The sequence below is a fragment of the Lepidochelys olivacea genome, assembly GCF_965140295.1.
Source record: "Lepidochelys olivacea isolate rLepOli2 genome assembly, chromosome: 17".
NCBI classification, from domain to species: domain Eukaryota; kingdom Metazoa; phylum Chordata; order Testudines; family Cheloniidae; genus Lepidochelys; species Lepidochelys olivacea.
In genome coordinates this window covers 1,167,061-1,188,699 of record NC_140427.1, presented here as the reverse complement: position 1 = coordinate 1,188,699, position 21,639 = coordinate 1,167,061, and the positions used below count along the sequence as shown (strand labels likewise).

Here is a 21,639-nt window from a genome sequence, read left to right as displayed (position 1 = left end):
CCAGGAAGCAGCCCCTGCCCCTAGGCCTCCCGGCGTTGCTGATTGCTGCTCTGTTCCTTCTCTGCACAGGTGGGTGAGTCGTCCTGCCTGCCTGGCCCTGCCCCCGCGTGCACGTTCGCTACCAGGCCAAGCTGTCCTCATTCAGAGTGGTGTAAATCAGGGTGAGTCCATTGGCTCAAGATTTACCCCAGGGTAGCTGCAAGCAGGATTTGGCCTGGTACCTCCTTTTGTCACCTAGCCTAGACAGACACACAGGATAAAAGACACTGGATGTTGCCTGGCCGTGCTGAAAAGAGCCGTTAAAACCCTTTGCACCACAGCCAAGCCGCAGCCATCTCAACCTGAGACTTAAATCCAAGTTGACATTTTGGTGCCATAGCAGCCACTGGTGATCCTCCCTGCACCTGCATGGAGGGACAGAGCCGGGGCTCTCACAGGAAAGGGCTGTTATCTTGTGGCAGGGGACAGTAAACAGCGGGATCGGAATGTCCCAGGCCTCCAGGAGACGCTGAGTGCAGAGCTGTAGGGAGTTTCCTGGCCCATGTTTTCTACCCAGTGCTAGCAATAGGTCATCTTAGCTAGGAGTCCACAGAGCACAGGGGGCTACGGACTGTAATGAGCCTCCCTAGGTGCTGGCTAGCTCATGTGAATCTCCCTGGGGGTGGCTAGCTGGTCTGTGCGCGTGTCCCTGGGGGTGGCTAGCTGGTCTGTGCGCGTGTCCCTGGGGGTGGCTAGCTGGTCTGTGCGTGCATGTGAATGTATCGGAAGATAATTAGTCCTTTATCACTGAACTAAAAGATAACTGGCAAACCCTATCCGTACCGGCCTGACTTTCGCTGCTTTTCCCACTGTCCTGTCCCTACGGTCTTGCTGACCCCATTCGTCTGGTGGAGAAGCCTTCCGCAGTCCCTGCCGACTGCATTCCTAGTGCAGAACAGGAGGGTGGGGCAGATCTGAGAGCTCCCAGGTCCCCTTGTCTCTGTCTCCCAGCCTACAGAAGGGGTGATAAGGCTGACAAACAAACATGACTCCTGCAAGGGCAGATAGCAGCACACACAGACCAGTCCCCGGTCTCTCCAATCCCAGCAACTCTGGCCCAAAGTGTGCAGTGTCTCTCTGCTATAGCGATGTGAGATGCCCCACATGGGGCAGAGCAGCTGGGCCCGGCTTTGCAATGGGAGGCTGCCCCGTGCTCCGGCTGGGCCTTGGCAGCGTGTACAGGCTGAGCCCATGTGGATCTGGGAGCCTTGCTCCTTGCCCCCTGATGGCTAGGTGTTATCAGGAGCCAGGAGGAAGAGCCAAATTTATGTTAATTGGTAACGAGAGGCTCTGACGAAATGAGAATTCTGGGAGCAGAATACACAGAGCTTTGTGTACCCAATGAACTGGAGAGCACAGAGAAAGTGAGCAAAGACCCCAGACTCTGCGTGATGCAACCAGGCTGCTCACTGGCCCCTGGCTTCAGCCCCTCGCCGCTCTGGAGTGCCAGGTGGTTTGGTCACTGGCCCTGCAGCTGCTGATACACAGGGAAATAGCTTCACTCAGACCCTAAAGTGCAGCCATCCCTGCATGTCTTGGGGGCTCGTGTCAACATCGCCAGCCCCAGGTGGTCACAAATCGTGAGCCAGACCCAAAAAATCATGAGACTGGCTCAAAAATCCCAAATGCTGGATTCTGGTCATTTGCTCTCTGAGCCTTTGGGGGACACTAGGACCAGAAGAGGCTAAAATAGGGGAAGAACAAGTTAAAAATTACTTAGACAAGTTAGAAGTATTCAAATCACCAGGGCCTGATGAAATTAGGCTAATGTAGTGCCAATCTTTAAAAAAGGGAAGAAGGAAGATCCTGGGAACTACAGGCCAGTCAGCCTCACCTCAGTCCCTGGAAAAATCATGGAGCAGGTCCTCAAAGAATCAATCCTGAAGCACTTGCATGAGAGGAAAGTGATCAGGAACAGCCAGCATGGATTCACCAAGGGAAGGTCATGCCTGACTAATCTAATCGCCTTTTATGATGAGATTACTGGTTCTGTGGATGAAGGGAAAGCAGTGGATGTATTGTTTCTTGACTTTAGCAAAGCTTTTGACACGGTCTCCCATAGTATTCTTGTCAGCAAGTTAAGGAAGTATGGGCTGGATGAATGCACTATAAGGTGGGTAGAAAGCTGGCTAAATTGTCGGGCTCAACGGGTAGTGATCAATGGCTCCATGTCTAGTTGGCAGCCGGTATCAAGTGGAGTGCCCCAAGGGTCGGTCCTGGGGCCGGTTTTATTCAATATCTTCATAAATGATCTGGAGGATGGTGTGGATTGCACTCTCAGCAAATTTGCGGATGATACTAAACTGGGAGGAGTGGTAGATACGCTGGAGGGGAGGGATAGGATACAGAAGGACCTAGACCAATTGGAAGATTGGGCCAAAAGGAATCTGATGAGGTTCAATAAGGATAAGTGCAGGGTCCTGCACTTAGGACGGAAGAACCCAATGCACAGCTACAGACTAGGGACCGAATGGCTAGGCAGCAGTTCTGCAGAAAAGGACCTAGGGGTGACAGTGGACGAGAAGCTGGATATGAGTCAGCAGTGTGCCCTTGTTGCCAAGAAGGCCAATGGCATTTTGGGATGTATAAGTAGGGGCATAGCGAGCAGATCGAGGGACGTGATCGTTCCCCTCTATTCGACATTGGTGAGGCCTCATCTGGAGTACTGTGTCCAGTTTTGGGCCCCACACTTCAAGAAGGATGTGGATAAATTGGAGAGAGTCCAGCGAAGGGCAACAAAAATGATTAGGGGACTGGAACACATGAGTTATGAGGAGAGGCTGAGGGAGCTGGGATTGTTTAGCCTGCAGAAGAGAAGAATGAGGGGGGATTTGATAGCTGCTTTCAACTACCTGAAAGGGGGTTCCAAAGAGGATGGCTCTAGACTGTTCTCAATGGTAGCAGATGACAGAACGAGGAGTAATGGTCTCAAGTTGCAGTGGGGGAGGTTTAGATTGGATATTAGGAAAAACTTTTTCACTAAGAGGGTGGTGAAACACTGGAATGCGTTACCTAGGGAGGTGGTAGAATCTCCTTCCTTAGAGGTTTTTAAGGTCAGGCTTGACAAAGCCCTGGCTGGGATGATTTAACTGGGAATTGGTCCTGCTTTGAGCAGGGGGTTGGACTAGATGACCTTCTGGGGTCCCTTCCAACCCTGATATTCTATGATTCTATGATTCTATGAAATGCATCCTAGAATACTCAGGGATTTGACTGAGGAGATATCTGAGCCATTAGCAAGTATCTTTGAAAAGTTATGGAAGACAGGAGAGATTCCAGAAGACTGGAAAAGGGCAAATATAGTGCCCATCTATAAAAAGGGAAATAAGAACAACCCAGGGAATTACAGACCAGTCAGCTTAACTTCTGTACCCAGAATAATAATGGAACAAATAATTAGGCAATCAATTTGCAAACATCTAGAAGATAATAAGGTGATAAGTAACAGTCAGCATGGAGTTGTCAAAAACAAATCACATCAAACCAACCTGATAGTATCAAAAGTTTTACTAAAGTCAAGATATACCACGTCTACCACTTCCCCGCTATCCACAAGGCTTGTTACCCTGTCAGAGAAAGCTGTCTTGCATGACCTTCTCATAAACAAACTAAGGAAATACAACCTAGATGGAGCTACTATAAGGTGGGTGCATAACTGGTTGGAAAATTGTTCCCAGAGAGTAGTTATCAGTGGTTCACAGTCATGCTGGAAGGGCATAATGAGTGGGGTCCCACAGGGACTGGTTCTGGGTCCAGTTCTGTTCAATATCTTCATCAATGATTTAGATAATGGCATAGAGAGTACAGTTTGTGGACAAAGCCGAGCTGGGAGGGGTTGCAAGTGCTTTGGAGGATAGGATTAAAATTCAAAATGATCTGGACAAACTGGAGAAATGGTCTGCAATAAAGAGGATGAAATTCAATAAGGACAAATGCAAAGTACTCCACTTAGGAAGGAACAATCAGTTGCACACATACAAAATGGGAAATGACTGCCTAGGATGGAGTACTGCAGAAAGGGATCTGGGGGGTCATAGTGAACCACAAGCTAAATATGAGTCAACAGTGTAACCCAGTTGCAAAAAAGTGAACATCATTCTGGGATGTATTAGCAGGAGTGCTGAAAGCAAGGCACGAGAAGTAATTCTTCCGTTCCACTCTGCGCTGATTAGGCCTCAACTGGAGTATTGTGTCTAGTTCTGGGTGCCACATTGCAGGAAAGATGTAGACAATTTGGAGAGAATCCTGAGAAGAGCGACAAAAATGATTAAAGGTCTAGAAACATGACCTATGAGGGAAGATTGAAAAAAATGGGTTTGTTTAGTCTGGAGAAGAGAAGACTGAGAGGGGACATGAGAACAGTTTTCAAGTATGTAAAAGGTTGTTACAAGGAGGAGGGAGAAAAAAAAATTTTCTTAACCTCTGAGGATAGGACAAGAAGCAATGGGCTTAAATTGTAGCAAGGGAGGTTTAGGTTGGACATTAGGAAAAACTTCTTAATAGTTAGGGTGGTTACGCATTAGAATAAACTGCCCAGGGAGGTTGTGGAATCTCCATCATTGGAGATTTTTAAGAGCAGGTTAGACAAACACGGGGCAGGGATGGTCTAGATAATACTTAGTCCTGCCATGAATACAGGGGTTTGGACTGGATGACCTCTCGAGGTCCCTTCCAGTCCTATGAGTCTATGATTTTCAAACTTTTTTCTGCAAAAGTGAGGGCTAGAAAGTTACTGGCTATAAAACAGAAGCTGAGATTCTCCCGTAACCTTCACCACAGGAGCTGGGTTTTGATATTGCCAGGCACATGCGTGACTGGTGAGTTGGTAACATTGACTGGCCCCTCGAACAGTGTTTTAACTCCCATCTCCTGTAGGCTGGACTTGGTCTCGGTTGTTGGGTTTAGGATGCGGTGCTGGGTGGAGCTGGTGCCCCAGTGATGGTCTGGTGGTCCTTTCTGGCCTTAAACTATGATTGTCTGAAAAGGCCTCTCATCTCCTGCCCGCTAGCCAGCTCCTTATTGTGGGGCTGCCGAGGTGTTGGGAAAAGACTCCCCAGCCCACGCCAGCCAGTGGGTTTCAAACCTGGCTCTAGCTAGCAAGATTGGCACTGCCTTCAGCTTGGTGTGCACGGGTTTTGTTTAGCCCTGCGATAGAGAGTCAGCCCCCCGAGCAGGGTCCCAGCAGGTACTGTGCAAAAGCCTTCAGACCCCTTCCAGGCCTGCTGGGGAGAGGCCAGGGGGCGTCAGTCACCTCTTGCTCTTGTGCTTTTTTGACCTTCTGACTGTTTGTTTTCTCCCTGGAGAGGGGCAGGCTAAGCAAACAGTGAGTTCCTGGGACAGGAGGCTGCAGCCCAGCTCCAGCAGCAGTTGGAGCAGTCAGACAAGCCACGCGCCATGAGGCTGCTGGTCCCAGCTCTGATGCTGGGTTTGCTCTGTGGGGCTTCTGCAGTTGAAGGTAAGTCTCTGCTCTCCCTTGGCTGGGCTCCCTGCTGGACAGTCCAATTCAAAGTGTTCCCTAGCTCCTGCTTGCAGCTAGCTTTTGGGAGAGAGCAAATGGGTCTGTTGGGCTACTGAGTCCTAGGGCTATTGAGGCCTCCAACTGGCCAAGGAGCCCAGGAGAAAGCAGCAGCCAAATTCCCCAGGAGCCTGCTGGGCTTCTGGCCGGGGCTGCCAGGCAGCCTGTTCTGTGGACAGGATCTTTAAAGGATCAGCCAGACACTGCTGACCTCTCCCCACAGGCAGATCGCCTGTATGAGTCTCCTGTATTGCAGCATTAGTCACACATCATACACCCCACAGCAGGGGGGCGAGCAGCCAGACACCCTCAACTTCAGCAAGTCCTGGGGGGAGGGAGAGGTGCAGCAGGGAGGGGTGAAATCTGCTACAGAAATGCAGCTGCCCGTCATCGCTAGCAGTGTGGCTGGTGTGGGGAGCTGCTGGCCACCCCAGGGGCCGTGGCTCATTCCCTGGGCCAGGGCGGGGGTGCTGTGGTTACTTCCCAGCTGGCTGTTTCAGAGTCTTGTGTGGGCCACTGCGAGGATGGTTTCAATGCCCAGAGGAAGTGCCAGTGTGATGCCCTCTGCATGTACTATGGGAGCTGCTGCAGTGACTACGCCAGCACCTGCAAGCTGAAAGGTACCTGCCCCCCCTGGTGGCCCCCAGGGCCCTTTCCCCTCACCAGGGAGCACTCACAAGCAAGGCCCCATTGGCTGGCTGCTAGCTGGAAGGGCGCCAGGCTGCACAAAGAGCCAGATTTGCACGTGGCAATGTGTCCCGGGTCAGTGCCCAGGCAGCATTGCCCCTTTCCGCAGCTGCTTTGGTCAGCGGGATGTTCCATTAGGAGGCAGGCTGATGTTGAGCCCCCTTCACTGAGGGGCCCTTGTGATTTCCAAGGGGCAGGGAGTCTGGGGGGCTAGAGACTGATTCAGGGGATGAGGAGTGCAGGAGGGACCCTTCTTCCCATGCTGCATGGGAACGTTCTTCTGGCGGCACATCACCTCTGGCCCAGCCAGTAAGAGCCCCAGCACAGAGTCAGGGCTGCAGCGTCCTCTGGGCTCCCGGCTGCTGACGGGGTCGTGCTGAGCCTCTCTCGTGCCCTGTGCGCAGTGACCCGCGGGGACATGTTTGCGTTCCCCGAGGACGACTACATGGACTACAGCACCAGCGCTACCCTGGGTGAAACCACAGAGGTCCTCGACACAGCGACTGACCCCCCAACCACATCTCCAGACCCAGTCACTGCTGCCGCTGCGGATTCGGTCACGGTGCCAGGCAGTGGTGCCCCCCTGCTGGTGCCCACTGGGCGGGAAGAGCTGCAGCAGGAGGAGGAGGAGGAGGAGGAGGAGCTGTGCAGCGGGAAGCCCTTTGATGCGTTCACGGACCTGAAGAACGGTTCTCTCTACGCGTTCCGAGGTGCTGCCCGTGGGCGCTGGGCGGGGGCCGGCTCAGAGCATGGGAAAGGGCTGCACAGGCTTCCCCCTCCAGGGCACGGACTCGCTTCCATCGCGCGTCACTCCCATTGGCCAGATGCTTAGTGGGGGAAGGTGGGTCTCAGCCCAGTTCCCAGAGACGTCCACGCCATCAAGCCCACCGGCACAGCTGGCCCTTGCTGGGCTCTTGGCAGCCTGAGTCCCCCACGCAGGCAGAACTGAGCTGCCCGGCAGGGAGGGCCCTGGGTCGCTTGCTTTGCCAGGGCTGTCGGCATGGTCAGCGGCTCCGGCATGGAGCGGAACCTCCCGGCAGATAGCCAGCCTTCCAGACTGTGTGCATTCGGGGCAGGAAGACACGACTGGAAACAAAGCGGGGGGGACTTTTGGGGAGCGGGGGGCTCACAGCTCCTGTCTCCCTTCTCGCTCAGGGAAATACGTCTACGAACTGGACGAGAAAAGCGTGAGGCCCGGCTACCCCAAGCTCATCCGTGATGTCTGGGGCATCGAGGGGCCCATCGATGCCGCCTTCACACGCATTAACTGTCAGGGCAAGACCTACATTTTCCAGGTGGGTCTGCGAGCAGGGATTGGACTAGTCCTGCCTATGCCTAACTCGTGTGCGCCACTCGCCGTTGTGGTGTCCGTTACACCACCGGGCCGGCCCAGCTCGCCGCAGCCGGCTCCTCTGGGAAGCCCCTCTCTCAGGCTGCCACACCGATGAGCAGCGAGGCCTCGTCCCCCTGGCCTGTTCCCCTTTGCAGGAGGGCGGCAGAGCTGACAGGCCAGGCACGCAGCTGATGTCCCCGGCCAAAGGTGGGACAGTGACAGAGGAGTTTGCCAAGAGTCCGTGGGCGTGCGCCAGGCAGCCCATTGGTGTCTCGGGGCATGGCCAGGCCAGTGTCCTACCTGGCAGCGGGGAGAGCGCTAACGGGGGCGGACGCTTTGCTGCAGGCTCAGGGTTGTGGGTTCATGGCCCGCAGGTTCTGTGGCTCTTGAATCCTGCTCTCTGGGGAGGGACGTGCTGCCTGGGCCCCCGGCAGGCTCTGCCCAGCAGCAGCGCCCCCAGCTGACCTTGCCTTGTGGCTGTCTCCCAAGGGCAGTCAGTATTGGCGCTTCGATGATGGTGCCCTGGACCCCGACTACCCCCGCAATATCTCCGACGGCTTCCAGGACATCCCTGATGACATCGACGCAGCCTTCGCCCTCCCTGCGCACAGCTACCATGGCCAGGAGAGGGTTTATTTCTTTAAAGGTAAATGAGCTTCTTTCCCAGCTGGCCCAAGTACCCCTCCCAGCTGTGCCCCCCCACAGTGCCCCTGGGGCATGGTCCCCACACCCAGGCAGTGCCCTCAGCTGGTGCTGAGCCTCAGCTCACTGCAGCCCATTGCCCACGCGCCTGCTGGTCTCCGCAGCCATGCTGTCTGAGAGCGCTGGGCAGTCCCTGCCCGGCTGCTCAGCCAGAGGGCACAGGGCCCAGCAGCTGCAGGGCCCTTGACTGCGTACCCAGGCAGCGGGTGAAGTTGGCACTGCCAGCTCCAGGCATTCAGGAGAGTGGCTAGAAATGGGGGGTTTAGACACTAATAAACATGGTTTTGCCCGTAGCTAGGGGGTGTCTGGGCTGCTCGCTGCACTCGGTCATGGCACCCAGCTGTATTGTATTGAAAGGAAAGCCAGGCCTCTCGCCGCAAACCTGCCTCCAGCGCCTGGAGTGTTTCTAGCATGCCAAGACGGGTAACAAACGATCAGCCTGGCTACGCTATGAAGGCTGCCGAGCCCCTGGGCTGCTGCGTGGAGCTGCCTTGTACTGCCAGCCCGTCCCAGTGCTGGGGGATGCCCTGCCCTGCTCTAGCCAGCAGGGTGAGGAGCCTGTGCCTTGGGCCCCAGCCCCGTCCAGCAGGATGGCATCTCTCCAGCCTGACAGGCTCCATGTCTCGTTTCCAGACAAGCATTACTGGGCATATGACTTTGCCAAACAGCCCAGCCGGCAGGACTGCGAGGTGTCCTCCCCATCACTGGTGTTCGACCACTACACACTCATGCAGGGCGACAGCTGGGAGGACTTCTTCCAACTGCTCTTTGGGGGCTCTATGCGCAGTAAGTGGGGAGGAACGGCCCAGGTTATGGGATTGGGCCAAGCAGCTCACTGAAGTCAGTGGGCTGGGGGGAGCCAGAGGCCATGGGAGTTGCTAGGGGCTTTGGAGTCAGGGCCATTCAGAGAGGAAGTGATGCAGGTTGGGAGGTCAGGCGCTAAAGAGGACAGGCAGTTTAAGGGCCCCTAATCCGGCTCTGGAGAACGTTAGACCCCAGTGCTCCTCAGTGGGACCAATGCATGCAAGAGGCCAGATTCACAGGCCCAAGGGCCTTGGGAGCCTGGAAGGGAGTGATAGCACCCAGCTGCATGCAGAGCGCAGCCCCCCCGCTGCATCCCCCCAGCCCCAAAACACCTGCACACCACAACCCATGTCCCCAGCCTGCACCATGCACACTGCACCCGCTGCTCCCCCCCATACAGGCGTGGCACCCCCTGCCCCCCAACATACCAGGACAGAATCAGGTACCAGGTGCTGTCTGTTTTAACTGGAGCCAATGCTGCCGGGCTGTGAAGGTGAACAGAAAGCTGGGGAGGAGGGAAACATGGCTAGGCTCCAGGCCCCCTTGTGGCAGGCTGGGTCCTGCCATCACATCTCTCCTCCCAGCCTGCTCCTTGCCCTGTCATGGGGATTGGGGCGGCTCTGCTCCCCTGTGCCAGCTTCTTTCCTTCCCTCTTCTGGAGGCCCTGGGGACCCCACTCCCTGATGCTGCCTGCAGTCGGTCGGGGCTGCCTCCCCACTGGGTGAGCCTCTGCCTGCGGATGGGACACCGCACCCTCGGCAGCGATGCAGCCAGCCAGTCCTCATACCCACCCTGTGCTGTTCTGCCAGGTGGGGCCAGTGGACCACGGTACATCAGCAGAGACTGGAGGGGGGTGCCAAGCCACCTGGATGCTGCCATGGCCGGCAGGATCTACGTCTCCTCGAGGGCTAGCAGCTGGGCTCGAAGGAGGAAATCCCGCCGACACCGCAAGAGGTACAGGAGCCGGCGGCCGGCAGCTCACACCGTCTGGGACTGGCTGCAGGATGAGTCCGACTCCTTGGACATGGACCTTGACTGGCTGCCAGGGGGCTCCCGGTGCCAGCCCATCCAGAGCGTCTACTTCTTCGTGGCAGGTGGGTCCCAGTGCCATCAGCTCACCCCAGCTGCTCTCACAGCTGACCTGACCTAGCCCCCCAGCAGGGCTTGGCTTCAGCTTTGCAATGTGGCCCCCACAGCCCCCTTATGACCACCTTCTCCCAGGGCCCTGCAGTTCTGCCTGGCCTGACCATGAGCGATGGGGCTGACGTGGAGAGGCGCCGCATGGCGGGGAGGAGAGCCGGAGCAGGCTGGGCCTGGGCACGGGGAGTCAGGCTGCCCTGGTGGAGCCTGGACTCTGGCCAAAGCCTTGAGCAGGGTTGTCCCTATGCTTGGGGGATGCTCGGGGAGGCCAGCAGGGCCCATTCAGCTCCTGCTGCCCGGAGCTGTGGCTGAGGGTGGGTGAGCGGAGCCCTGGGCCCTGTTCCCCGGGGACTGACGGTCACGCCCTTCTCTCCCGCAGACAAGTACTATCGCCTCAACCTGCGCAGTAAGCGTGTGGACTTTGTGCGCCCTCGCTACCCACGCCCCATCGCTCAGTACTGGCTGGGCTGCCCCTGAGCGGGAGAGGAGCGCCCCCGCGGGGATGGGCCACCACCGTCCCGCCATATCCACAGCAGCTGGGTCTTTCGCGAAAGCCAAATAAACAGGGAGCTCTGTGTTGGCCCTGGACCACGTCTGTCTGGGGCAGGGGGAGCTTCGTGGGCAGGGCTGTGCGTGCCACGCCCCGGCAAGGCCCCGCCTGCCTCCCCGCAGCCTGCAGGGGACCAGGCCATGGGGTGCTCCATCACGGCACTGGGAGGGTTAATAGATCACTTGGTCCCTTGGCGTGGGGCACGTGCGGGGTCAGTCCCGGGCGTCCCTGGTTCCGCAGGCAGTAGCGATGGAGTCCAGCGCCTCCCCCAGCCGCAGCTCAGGTCAGCGCCTGCTGCTGGCCGCACAGGACAGGAGCGATTCGTGCCCCCCGCCCTGGGCTCAGCCCCGCTCCCCTCTGGCTGCAGCGGGTGTCAGGGAGCTGGAGCTGGGAGAAGGGACACGATTCTGGGATGGGCCCCAAAGCTAAGGAGCTCCTCCCTCCCCCCGCCGATTCAGCTCCATGGAGACATGGCTTCCAGGGAGCCTCTGCCCCACATTTCCCTTTGTGCAAACCATGCTGGGAAAGGCTTCTCCCGTCCCAGGCTCACAGTATCTGCACGGTCGAGAGCCCCCGCTGGTCACCCCAGTTCTGACCCCTCCAGCCCGCGTGGCCAGAGATCCAGTAGGGAAACCTCAGCTGCTTACCTTGGCGCCCTGCGCTGCTGTCTGGCTGCCCTGGCAGGGGCGGGGCCGACGGTGCGACCTGCCCCTCCAGGCCGGGGGGAGGCTCAGGGCCCTGCTGCCGGGTGTCTCCCAGGAGCAGACACAAGACAGTGGAGCTCTTCCTTCGGCGCAGGCCCCTGCAGTGAAAGCGAGGCCTGTGCTGAGGGCTGGGGCCAGGGCTGGTGGCCCAGATGGAGCACAGGAGGCCACTAACCTGCCAGCTCCTGCAGCTTAGAGGCAGCTGCATGTGCAGTGAGTCTGGGGCCCACATCAAATCTGGCCACGGCCGCCCCACCTTACGGCCTCCCACCCTCTCCCTGGGTCACCTCCCGCTGTGCCCTGAGCCCCTGCCCTGTCTTGGGGGACTCGCTCCTGGGCCCAGGCTGCTGACTCTCACCTTTTCCCACGGAGTAGCCAGGGAGCCACAGGGTGCTGCTGGGGCCAGAGCGGAGCCGGGTCCTCCCACGCACTGCCCTGCCCAACCCCCTGGAACCTGGAACTGCTCTCGGCAGCGAGCACCTCCCATGGGGGCAGCTCCCTCAGCAGCTGGAAGGACAAGCAGAGCCCTTAGGCTGAAAGCTTCCTGTTCCCAGCCAGCCTTGCAGGGGGTGGCCCGTACCTGGGAGCGCCGGCAGGGGGTGGCGTGGGCTGGCCGGACAGCACAGCAGCAGGGGCAGCGGCAGGTGTGGACAGGAGCCGGCGTCTGCAAGAGGAAGAAGAGCACGGGAGGGGACGTGTCTCAGGCGTCCGGCCGGCACAGCACCCTCAGTGTGCTGGGGCGTAGCTCCGCGCACGGCTTGGGGCTCCAGGGCCAGGGTGGAGGCTGGAGTTCAGGCCCCATGGCCCATCCGTTCTCTGCCCTTTGTGCTGAGCTGGGCCCCACAGCACCTGTCAGCCAGATTCCCCCAGGCAGAGCCAGAGCCAGCCCAGACGCTGGGGCGGTGGCTCCCCTGGGGCGGTGGCTCCCCTGGGGCGGTGGCTCCCCTGGGGCGGTGGCTCCCCTGGGCTGACAGGCCAGCATGCAGGACACACGAGGGGTCAGGGCCTCGTGCGCCAAGTCAGACAGGAAAAGGAGACTCACGTGGCCGCACTGGGCTGCGCCGGGGACAGGGCGGGGGCAGGTTGGGGCCTGGATGGTGCAGGAGCCAGGGGTGGCTTCGGGGGAGCGTCTGTCGTGGCCCCAGCTGCTGAAGGCCAGAGGGGGCTCCAGGTGCCTGGAACGTAAATGAGACAAGTGGGAGTGGGGCAGTCCCAGGCATCCCAATATGCCTGAGGAACTGGGCCCTCCCAGCTACGGTGCCCAGCAAGGAAAGAGCCAGCTGGGGTGGGGAGAGACCTGGCAGGGTGGGACTCAGGAGGGCTGGGGGGGGGTCACCATGTTGATGGGCAGGTCACTCCCCCAGCCAGCAGCTCCAGGGACCGGGTGAGGCCAGCGGTTGGCTGAGAAGCTGCCTGGAGCAGGAATTCCGGCAAGGGCTCCCCGGGCGCGGCTGTTCTGCCAGGCCTGGGACTGCACCTGCCCTGGGGACCGTGGCCCATGAGTAACCCAAGCATTAGCCTCAGGGACGGGTCTCGGCTCTACCATGCCCAGCAGAGAGCCCCTCACCCCGAGCATCCCTCTGCATGTCCAACGCATGCTGAGTGCCCCCCCCATGCACCCAGCACACGTCAGGTGTCCCCTGCACGCTCAGCACCCCCCCACACCCAGCACTGAGAGCCCGGACCCTCCCCCCCAGTCCTCCAGGTGACTCAGAAATGCCTCCCCATCCCACACACGGCTCAGGGCCTGGCTAATGAGGGGTTTCCTCACCCTGCAGCGCAGCAAGCTGCCACCCAGCCAGGTCTCCAGCCTGGGCCCTACCCACCCACGGGGCTCTCAGGCCCTGCCACCGGCCCCTGGAGGGCTCAGGTGCTTGTCGGCAGGACTGGCTCCCTCCTTGGCCAAGCAGGACAATGGGAAGGGGAGAGTGCGGTGAGCCGTGGATGCTGGGCCCCACCCTGTCCATTCACCCAGACTGTAGCAGGGCTCCCCCATGCAGGGAGCCTGCCCTGTGCCAGGCCAGACTCAGCGCATGGACAGGGCCCACCGCTGCCCTGCTCACCTTGCCCTCTGGGTAGTGCGCTGGGGCAACCCCTCGCCGGGTGTGAGGGCCGGGAGGAGCGAGATCTGGCTCATTCACCTGGCCCAGCAGTGCTGACCTTTCGGGGTTCCAGGCCCAGCTGAGCTGCGCCCCCTTCCCGGTCGGGTGACTGAGCTGGGGCAGCCGCGGGCTGCTGGGGGCGCTTCCAGGCATGGGGAAGGGTCGGCAGTGGTTCTTGGGAGTCGCCCAGAGAGCCAGGCATGGTAGGGAGCCTCTGCGGCAAGAGGCAGGGATGGGCGGTGGGAGTTGTAAAGCTGCTGGTGAGTCCGTGCCAGGGGAGAGCTCAGCCACCTGGCCTGAGGGTGAGCCCCTGGGCCGAGGCGGGGGCGTCTCTGGCTTGGGACCTGGTCGGAGTAGCGGCTCCCAGCCGTTCGCTGCCCCCAGGCCAGGGGAAAGGCACTTGCCTAGGGAAATGGGGCAGGGGTGCCCCTTCCCTGAGCCCAGCCGGAGAGGAGCTGGGCAGGGCCTCGCTGCCTGGGAGAGTCGCAGTGCTGTGGGGTAGCGGCTGGTTTGAGGTGGCTAGGGAACACGCGGCTCGGCCCTGCCCACCCCATGTGCGTAGGGGGGCATCGCTTTTCCAGTGACCGCTGTCCTGAGTGCCAGGTACCAGGCCATGCCCGGGGCTCACCCGCACGTCAGGGCTCGAGGGAGGCCCGGGGCTGGCCCCCGCAGCCAGGAGCTGAGTCTCCCAGGGGTCAGCCCAGGAGGGGGAACGTCCTGCTGCTACCTGAGCTGCTCGTTCTCCAGCACAAAGTCCTGTAGGAGGCCAGAGAGGCTGCGCCTGGCTGAGCCGGGTGCTCTTCTTAGGGCCCCTCTCTGCCCGGGGGCACAGTTCTCTCCCTGGCACTCGGGCAGCTCTGCAAGGAAGAGGAGATGGGTGACAACTGGAGCCCAGCTGCTGCATCTGCACTTGGGCCAGGGCCTGGGCGGTGGCAGGTCACATACATCTCTGATGCACAAGCCCCTGGTGCCCCTCTGCAGGCTCCCCACTCCTGTCCTCCAGAACATCCCTGGGTCCCTCTAACCCCCAGCCCTACCCCCCAGCAGCACGCACGGATAGGGGTTGTGTGGGTGGCTGGGCTTTCGCCCCGTATCCTGGGCAGACGCAGCTGCTGGCGCAGGGAGAGGTTTTCCTCCCGCAGGGCCTGGATTTCTTGCTCCAAACTTTGCAGCAGCTTCTCCCGGGAGACCTGGGAAATCAAAGGCACAAGGCTTAGAGGGGAGGCCCCACAGATCAGGGAGGGGGCCCTGACCACAAGGGCCCTGCCCTGGGGGTGCGGTGAACTCATATGTTTGGATGTTGTGAAGGCCAAGAGTATAACTGGGTCCAAACCAGAACGAGAGGAGTTCCTGGAGCCTAGATCCATCAACGCCTGTCAGCCAGGCTGGGCAGGGACACAACTCCATGCGCTGGGTGTCCCTAAACCACCAAAGGCTGGGACTGGAGCCAGGGACTGGATCACTTGACAATGGCCCTGTTCTGTTCGTTCCCTCTGAAGCACTTGGCATTGGCCGCTGTCAGAGACAGGACACTGGGCTCCGAGTCTAACCCCATGTGCCCCTCCTTGTTTTCAGAGCTCTCTGCCTTACCCTGTGTGCCACAGGCTTGGTGGTGACCTTCTTGGCCCTGCTTGCAAAGCGCAGCGTGTGCAGTGTCTCCGGGAGGCAGCGCGAGGAGGGGGAGATGCAGGCAACCTGCCGGACAAGGGACGAGGCTGAGGAGCAGCTCCCAGTGGGGCCCTCAGCAGAGAGGGCTCTGGTGAGTCTCTCCCCCCGGCCCCAGGCTAGCCAGCTCCAGCACTGGAATCCCAGACTCCTGGGTTCCATTCCTTGCTTGGCCACAGCCTTGCAATGTGATTTTGACAGGCCCCTGCTCCTGTCCCAGGTCTGCACCTGTGGGGCCGCGGCTCCAGGCCCTCACCCAGCCCTTCCCCAGATGCAGAGGGCGGCCAGGCTCCTACCATGAGCGTGATCCCAGATCCGCCCAGGGACTCCGCCAGCAGCCGGGTGAGCTTGCTGTCCCTGTACGGGATGTGACTTCGCCTCCGTCTGGGGTCCACCAGCAGAGAGATGCAGTGCCCTGCGGGGAGGACAGGCCGTCACTTGCCTGGGCTCTCAGGTGACGCTGCTCCAGACGATGAGCACACAGACAAGCCTGGAGGCCCAGCCGAGCCTGCAGCCAGCTGGGGGTGCCCGCTCCCTGTCGCCATGCCAGCCTGGCCCATCTCTCTGGCCTGGCTGCAGGGGCCTTACCCAGAGCCAGGAGACTGCGGTTGATGTTGCTGGCCTCCACTAAGCGCTCCCCAGCTGAGCCGGTGTCCTTCACCCTCTCGCTGCCGGCCAGGTCCACGAAGCAGAGCACGCCTTGCTGGCAGGAGCTGGGGTCTGGGCTTAGCTGCGGGGAAGGGGAGGGACTGAAGCTCTCAGGTGTCCTGCTCCATGGGCCTTCAGGGACACTCCCAGCCCCCGCCCCACCATTGGAAATCCTGGGGTCTCCAGTGCAGGCCCTAGCCAGTCCAGTGAAGGGAGAAGCACCAGGCTGGCTCACAAAGGCGTCAGCCTAGAGCAGCCCCCCAGCAGCAGAACAAGGGCAAGGGCTTTGGCTGCCAAATATTCCAAGGGCTCCCCATGATGGAGTCTGCCCCAGAACTCCCCATTGGGCCCCCTCTGCCTGGAGCTGCCCCTGCAGGGTGGGCAGGGCAGTAGCAAATCAAAGCCATTCAGGCCAGTGCCCACTTGCCTCCCTGTGTGCCCGTAGGACCCTCCCACAAGCTGCTGGCGCCCCTGGGAGCAGGGTGGGATGTGCCCTGGCCCCCGAGGCCCCGCGTGCGGGGACGTGAGTGACTCACAGCCTTGCGGTGGATGCGGATGGTCAGCAGGGCGTGGCTGCGGCTCGAGTGCCCATTCAGCACGTGCGCAGCGCTCCGCCGCCGTCGGGTGCCTGGGAGTGGGAGGTGCAGGCAGGTCAGAGCCAGGCAAAAAGCTTAAACAGCCCCTGACCCCCCTGACCCCGGGCCTCACTCTCCTGCAGAACCTGCGGTCCCAGGGTCCTGAGCTCTTTATGGGGGGCCCCTCTGCAGCTCCAGGAACAGGGATGGAGCCTCTTCCCTCAGCGGCAGGGTCTAGGCCAGCACGGGCTGCTCCCATCTGGCTGCTGCCTGGGCCCCCAGGCTGCCAGTCCTGCCTTGGAAAACAGCTGGTGGCCTAGGCCAGAGTGATGCCCTGGCGCAGGCGGGATGCTTCGGCACCAGGGAGGGCGGGACTGTGCCAGGGTCTGCTCATGGGAGTGATGTGGTGAGCTCCCCATCACCAGGAGCAGCAAAAGGGAATTCACTTCCCACCTGGCCTCCAGGGGGCCCCTTGGGCACTGGGCTCATTGCCCATGGGCTGCAGAGCCCTGGGGTCTCCACTCACCAGGGGTCCCGCCTCTGCCCCTCCCCAGCGCCCTGCAAGACTGGAGATGCCCCATGCGGTACCTTCCTGCAGCAGGTCCATGATGGCCTCCAGGCTCCCAAACTCCACGGTCAGCAGGTTCTCGATGTAGAAGCCCCTGGTTTTGCTCCATCGCACGGGCAGGGGCCTGGGTGGCCCTGGGCTCAGCAGGTCTCTCACCTGGACAGAGGAGAGGCGCCGGGGCAGGTGGGAATGGAGCCCAGAAAGCCAGGAGGACGTGGGTGAGCAGGAAGGGCTGTGGCAGAGAGGTAATGGGGGGCAGGGACAGGTCTGTCTGGTGCCCATCAGCCAGCCCTGCTCCTGGGCTGGGGGTGCTAGGTGCTGCAGCTTTTTATCCAGGCAGGGTGATGGGGGTGGCCCTACCTGTTCATTGTGTATCTCCACATAGGAGGCACTGAGCACGAGGCCGGGTCTGTAGCATTGCGTCTGCTCCAGGAGACACACAAAGGCCCTTTGCATCAGCCCCATGAGGTAGGGAGTCACCGGCTGGCCCTCGCTCTGCAGAGAGGGGAGAAGTCTCAGAAGGCCAATGGCTGGGTGCCCTGAGCTTCCACCCCCTGCAGCAGGAAACTGAGAACCACCCCCAGCCAGCGCCCTCCCCCCTCCCCACAGCGCCCCCTGCTGGGAGAGGCCAGGCCTGGGGTAGAGGGGAGCTCCCCCCACAGCCACGCCCTCCCCCGCTCCCCACAGCGCCCCCTGCTGGGAGAGGGGGGGCTCATGATCCAGGGGGCGCAGCAAGGCATTGATTGAAGTACCTGCTCAGCACCGCCGCGGGTTTGCCCCCGAGGGGGGTCTCTCACCTGAGCTAAGGGTCCCATCAAGCTGTAGGTCTTTCCAGAGCCTGTTTGACCGAAGGCAAAGGCAGTGCAGGAGAACCTGGGCGAGGGGGCAAAGAGCCGCTGAGCACCTGCGCCCTTCCTGGGAGGGTGCAAGGCGCCCCCTCGTGGCGGAGCCAGGGAATGCAGACCTGCACTGTGGTCGGACAGCTGGGCACAAGGCGGTGCTGAGATCACGCGGAGGGGAAGGGGTGCACGGCTGTGGGCGCGCGCTGGTGTGAGGAGGGTGCTGCGGGTGGTTCCTGGGGAGTGGGTGCTGCTGGGTGCTTGTGCCCGGAGGCGTGTGGAGGCAGAAAGCTGCAGCTGGCTGCTGGGAAGGAGGCCACAGTGGGGTGAGCAGGCATGGGGGCAGGCATGTGGCTGGCTGGGGTTACAGGCAAGGGCGGGGGAGCAGGTGCACGCCCGGCTGGGGGCTATTGGGGGCTGTGGGAGAGGGAGCATGTGCATGGCTGGGTGGGGATTATGGGTGGGGGGGTGGGGGGGACCATGCTCTCCACGCAGGGTTGCCTCAGCCTCACCCATTTGCTGCCAGCTCTATGAGTCGCTTCATCCCGCTGCCTTCAAACAGCCCTTCCTGGGACGTGCCTGCATCGAACGCTGCACTTGCCCTGAAGGCCGCCTCCTGCCCGGCCGCATTCACCTGGCACGGGGAGAGAAGAGCTGGCTCAGCATCGGGCCCAGACAGGCCAGTGCCCAGCTTGGCCTCTCCAGGGCGGGGCACTCACGTAGATGGTGTTGTCCCCAAGGCAGTGCACCACATGCTGGTCCCCTCTGCGGAGCTCCTGGCAGGTCAGGGGCCGAACCCTAGCCAAAGGGAGAGGCATCATGCACCATGCGGGCACCCTCCTGGTCCCAGGTGCCAGCCCCTAAACCCAGCCTCAGCTCATGCACCCCTCAGCCACCCTCCTCCTTCGGCCCCACCCCTTCCCTCACCCACAATCTCGTCTGGGCCCCTTGTGCTGTGTGGGCAGATTGCTGCTCAGCCTCTTGTAGCACCTACATCCTCTGAGTGACCCCCACCGCCCCCAGTCCCAACCCTGGTCTGTGCCCCCCCTGCTCCCCCAGGCCTGTCCCTGCCCCCTCACCTGACCACCACCCGGAGACATGTTTCCTTCCTGTCCATGGAATCCTCCTGTTCGCCTGCTGGGCTCCTGGGGAAAACAACCAGTGTGGGGAGCAGGGACTCTGGCAGCCCCAAGAGCTGTGGGGGAGCCGGGGGCTGGCTCACTGGGCCGTGCAGCCGCTCAGGCTTTGGGCTCATTCTCTCTGGGCTCCAGCGCCCCGCAGCCCCTCACCAGCTGCAGCATGCTGAGGTCTGATGTGCCAGACGCAGCTGCCCAGGTATGTGGTTAACCCTTCCACTGCCAGAGGGAACGGAACCCTTGCACCAGGTGTGGAGGAATAGGAGACTCCAGGGGCCCCCCTAGGCTGAAGGGACCTGTGGTCCTTTCCCCCTACCAGCACTGGGTGCACTGACCACCCTTAGTCCCTCGGTGGCCCGCGAGAGATGGGGCGGCCTCCGCACTAGTTCCCATGACTCTCTGGCTTACTGAGCAGCTAGATGGAGCAGCTTGGCTCCTGCGTCCACCTTGGGCTCCTGGCCCAGCTCCGGCTCCATCCCACAGCTCTCCTCTGCAGCATGAAATCTGCAGCTCTTCGGCTGCCCAACGGCCCCCTTCTCCAGCCAGAACCACCCCCAACCAGCCTAGAGCTGCCCGAGCAAAACAAGTGTGGCTCCCCTGTTAAATATTCACCTGCTCAGCTAGACCCTCCCCCCATGGCTTGGAAAGTGGCCAGCTGCAGGGGAGGCTCCCTGAGGAGGGGCCAGAGGGAGAAGGGGGCTGGAGTCTGACTCCACCTGCTGCTGGAAGCTGGCCAAAGCCAGCCTCTTTCAGGGGTACCCAGCGAGAAGGGGGGAAGGACCCCAGCCAGCTCTGAGCCCCGCTCAGCAGGGAGAGGCGAGTGGCTGCAATTGGAGCAATGACAGCGGGAGCCTCGCTGAGCGGGCGATGGGGGCTGGAGGAAACACAACGCTGGGGCCTGGCACAGGGCAGCCGCCAGGCAAGCAGCAGGGCCACTATGTGTCAGCCAGGAAGGGGCCATGACTCGCTGGACCCTCCCTGCCACAAGGGGCCCTGCACACGGCACATTGGCAGCGCTGCGTCCTGCCTGCCGCAGCACGGCCGCTGTCCCGTGGAGCCCTCCCCACACAGATGAGAGGAACAGGCCTGAAACCCTGGGCCCCCTGGGCCTGGTGTCTCTCTGCCTGCTGCTGGAGTGGGCGTGCCCCTCATATTTGCACACCTTCTCTGCAGGCCCTACCACCAGCAGCCTTGGCCCCATTGACCTCCTTCTCCCCTTCCCCTTTCTGCTCCTCTGGCTGCTTGGTTAATTCACACTGAATCCACCTTCCAGCCCCTCTGTCCCTGCACCAGGAACTGACCAAGGCACAGGAGGGGCTGGCCGTGCCCGGGCTATGGTGCAGACAGTGCTTCCACTGCCCGTGTGAGCAGGCCAGCGCCAGCCATTGGTGCGGCAAACTGAGACCAGTCCCGTCTGCGCCCCTCCTCCCCCCATGGGCTGGAGTTAGCTTTTCAGTCCCAATTCATAGGGCCCTGGGGGAGGCTACTCTGGTGTCATACTCCACTGCTAGCCATGGATGGCACAGAGGCGTCTGCTCCCATCTGCACTGCTCCTGCAGCTGGCAGCCTGGCAAGGGGAGCACTTGCTATTTATTCCCCTGGGAAATCAATTCCCCAAACAATCCAGCAGCTGCAGGTCATGCGGCTCCCTGTGAGGCCAAGGCAATTCCATGCTTAACAGTCCAGGTGCAGATGGGTCGACGGCCTTCAGGGCAGCCAACCACCACACCACAGAGGAGCCCATGGGCAGCTGCATGCAGCCTCTCAGGCATTGATAGCCTCTCAGGCTGGTGCCACTGGCCATTTGCCAGACTGGGAGGTTGACAGCCACTTTCCCCAGGGCACCCTGCCCTGTGGGCTGCCAGCCTGGGCAGGATTTCCCACAGAGAAGCCTGGACCACGAGTGCAGAGGGGGCTGGCCTGGAGCGTGGCCCTGGGCAGACGCTGACGGGTGGACCTATGCAGAAATATCCTGTGTGGGGAACTGGGGCCAGCTCTGCCAGCACCCCACAAGGAATTAGATGGCACCTGGTGGGTGCCATCAAGAAACCAGTGAGGAACCAAAGGGCCATCCCAGAGCAAAGGGAGGCTCACAATCAGGATTTGGGTTGGTCCTCAGCATTCAGCCTGTGTCTCCACAGCCAACCCTACTCTGCCTGGGGCCACATATTGCTGTGAGACACCCCCCCCCCCCCCCCCCCCGGGCGCAGCTTAGCCTTATAAACTCCAAACCTGGAACCAGCAACCACCCAGGTCTCCACGGGGAAGGGGGGGCCACAGGTAGTTACCCCTGGGCTCCGCAGAAGGGAGGCGCTGCTGCTGGGTGCCTGGGCCCTCCCTTCCTCAGCTCCTGGGCCACCCCTGGTCATCCCCCCACCGGGCAGGGGCAGGGCCTGGCTCTGGCTGCTCACCCCGCTGGAGGAAGGGAATGCACCAGTGCAAAGCGGCCTGAGCTCCCAGTGCCCTTGGGGGCCGAAGGGCTGGGAGACAGCAGGGCAAGGCGGCAGCCCAGGGCACTTGACCTGGCTAAAGCAGCCCCAACCTAGGGAGCCCAAGGACAGCCCCGTCAATGGGGTGGGGAGAGGCTGGGCTGGGCTGGGCTCGCTGGAGCATGTGGCTGGGCTGGGGGGGC

The 21,639-nt window shown here is 61.1% G+C and overlaps 2 protein-coding genes across 8 annotated transcripts; one reads left to right on the top strand and one right to left on the bottom strand.

The window, feature by feature from the left end:
• Nucleotides 1-3,531: 3,531 nt before the first annotated feature.
• KIF12 (kinesin family member 12) lies at nucleotides 3,532-21,581 on the bottom strand. Of its 7 annotated transcripts, none has more exons than XM_084651297.1 (16): nucleotides 18,951-21,581; nucleotides 18,591-18,669; nucleotides 18,384-18,505; nucleotides 17,830-18,172; nucleotides 17,053-17,527; nucleotides 16,426-16,517; nucleotides 15,830-15,971; nucleotides 15,538-15,656; nucleotides 15,167-15,271; nucleotides 14,631-14,766; nucleotides 14,304-14,433; nucleotides 12,517-12,649; nucleotides 12,055-12,138; nucleotides 11,833-11,981; nucleotides 11,418-11,572; nucleotides 3,532-4,284 (listed from the first exon to the last, which is right to left on the bottom strand). In XM_084651297.1, the coding sequence occupies exons 1-16, from the start codon at nucleotides 19,124-19,126 to the stop codon at nucleotides 4,208-4,210; spliced, it is 2,517 nt and encodes an 838-aa protein (XP_084507423.1). In that variant the 5' UTR covers nucleotides 19,127-21,581; the 3' UTR covers nucleotides 3,532-4,207. The 7 variants fall into 7 exon arrangements, 6 of the variants coding, with proteins under 6 accessions (XP_084507423.1, XP_084507425.1, XP_084507427.1 ...); XM_084651299.1 differs by lacking the exon at nucleotides 3,532-4,284 and having other exon boundaries at nucleotides 11,169-11,572; nucleotides 17,053-17,188; nucleotides 17,393-17,527; XM_084651301.1 differs by lacking the exon at nucleotides 3,532-4,284 and having other exon boundaries at nucleotides 11,169-11,572; nucleotides 17,053-17,188; nucleotides 17,393-17,527; nucleotides 17,830-17,905.
• VTN (vitronectin) lies at nucleotides 5,352-10,800 on the top strand. The gene is made up of 8 exons (XM_084651304.1): nucleotides 5,352-5,494; nucleotides 6,055-6,174; nucleotides 6,646-6,951; nucleotides 7,397-7,536; nucleotides 8,064-8,220; nucleotides 8,910-9,062; nucleotides 9,890-10,174; nucleotides 10,600-10,800. The coding sequence occupies exons 1-8, from the start codon at nucleotides 5,434-5,436 to the stop codon at nucleotides 10,695-10,697; spliced, it is 1,320 nt and encodes a 439-aa protein (XP_084507430.1). The 5' UTR covers nucleotides 5,352-5,433; the 3' UTR covers nucleotides 10,698-10,800.
• Nucleotides 21,582-21,639: the final 58 nt, after the last annotated feature.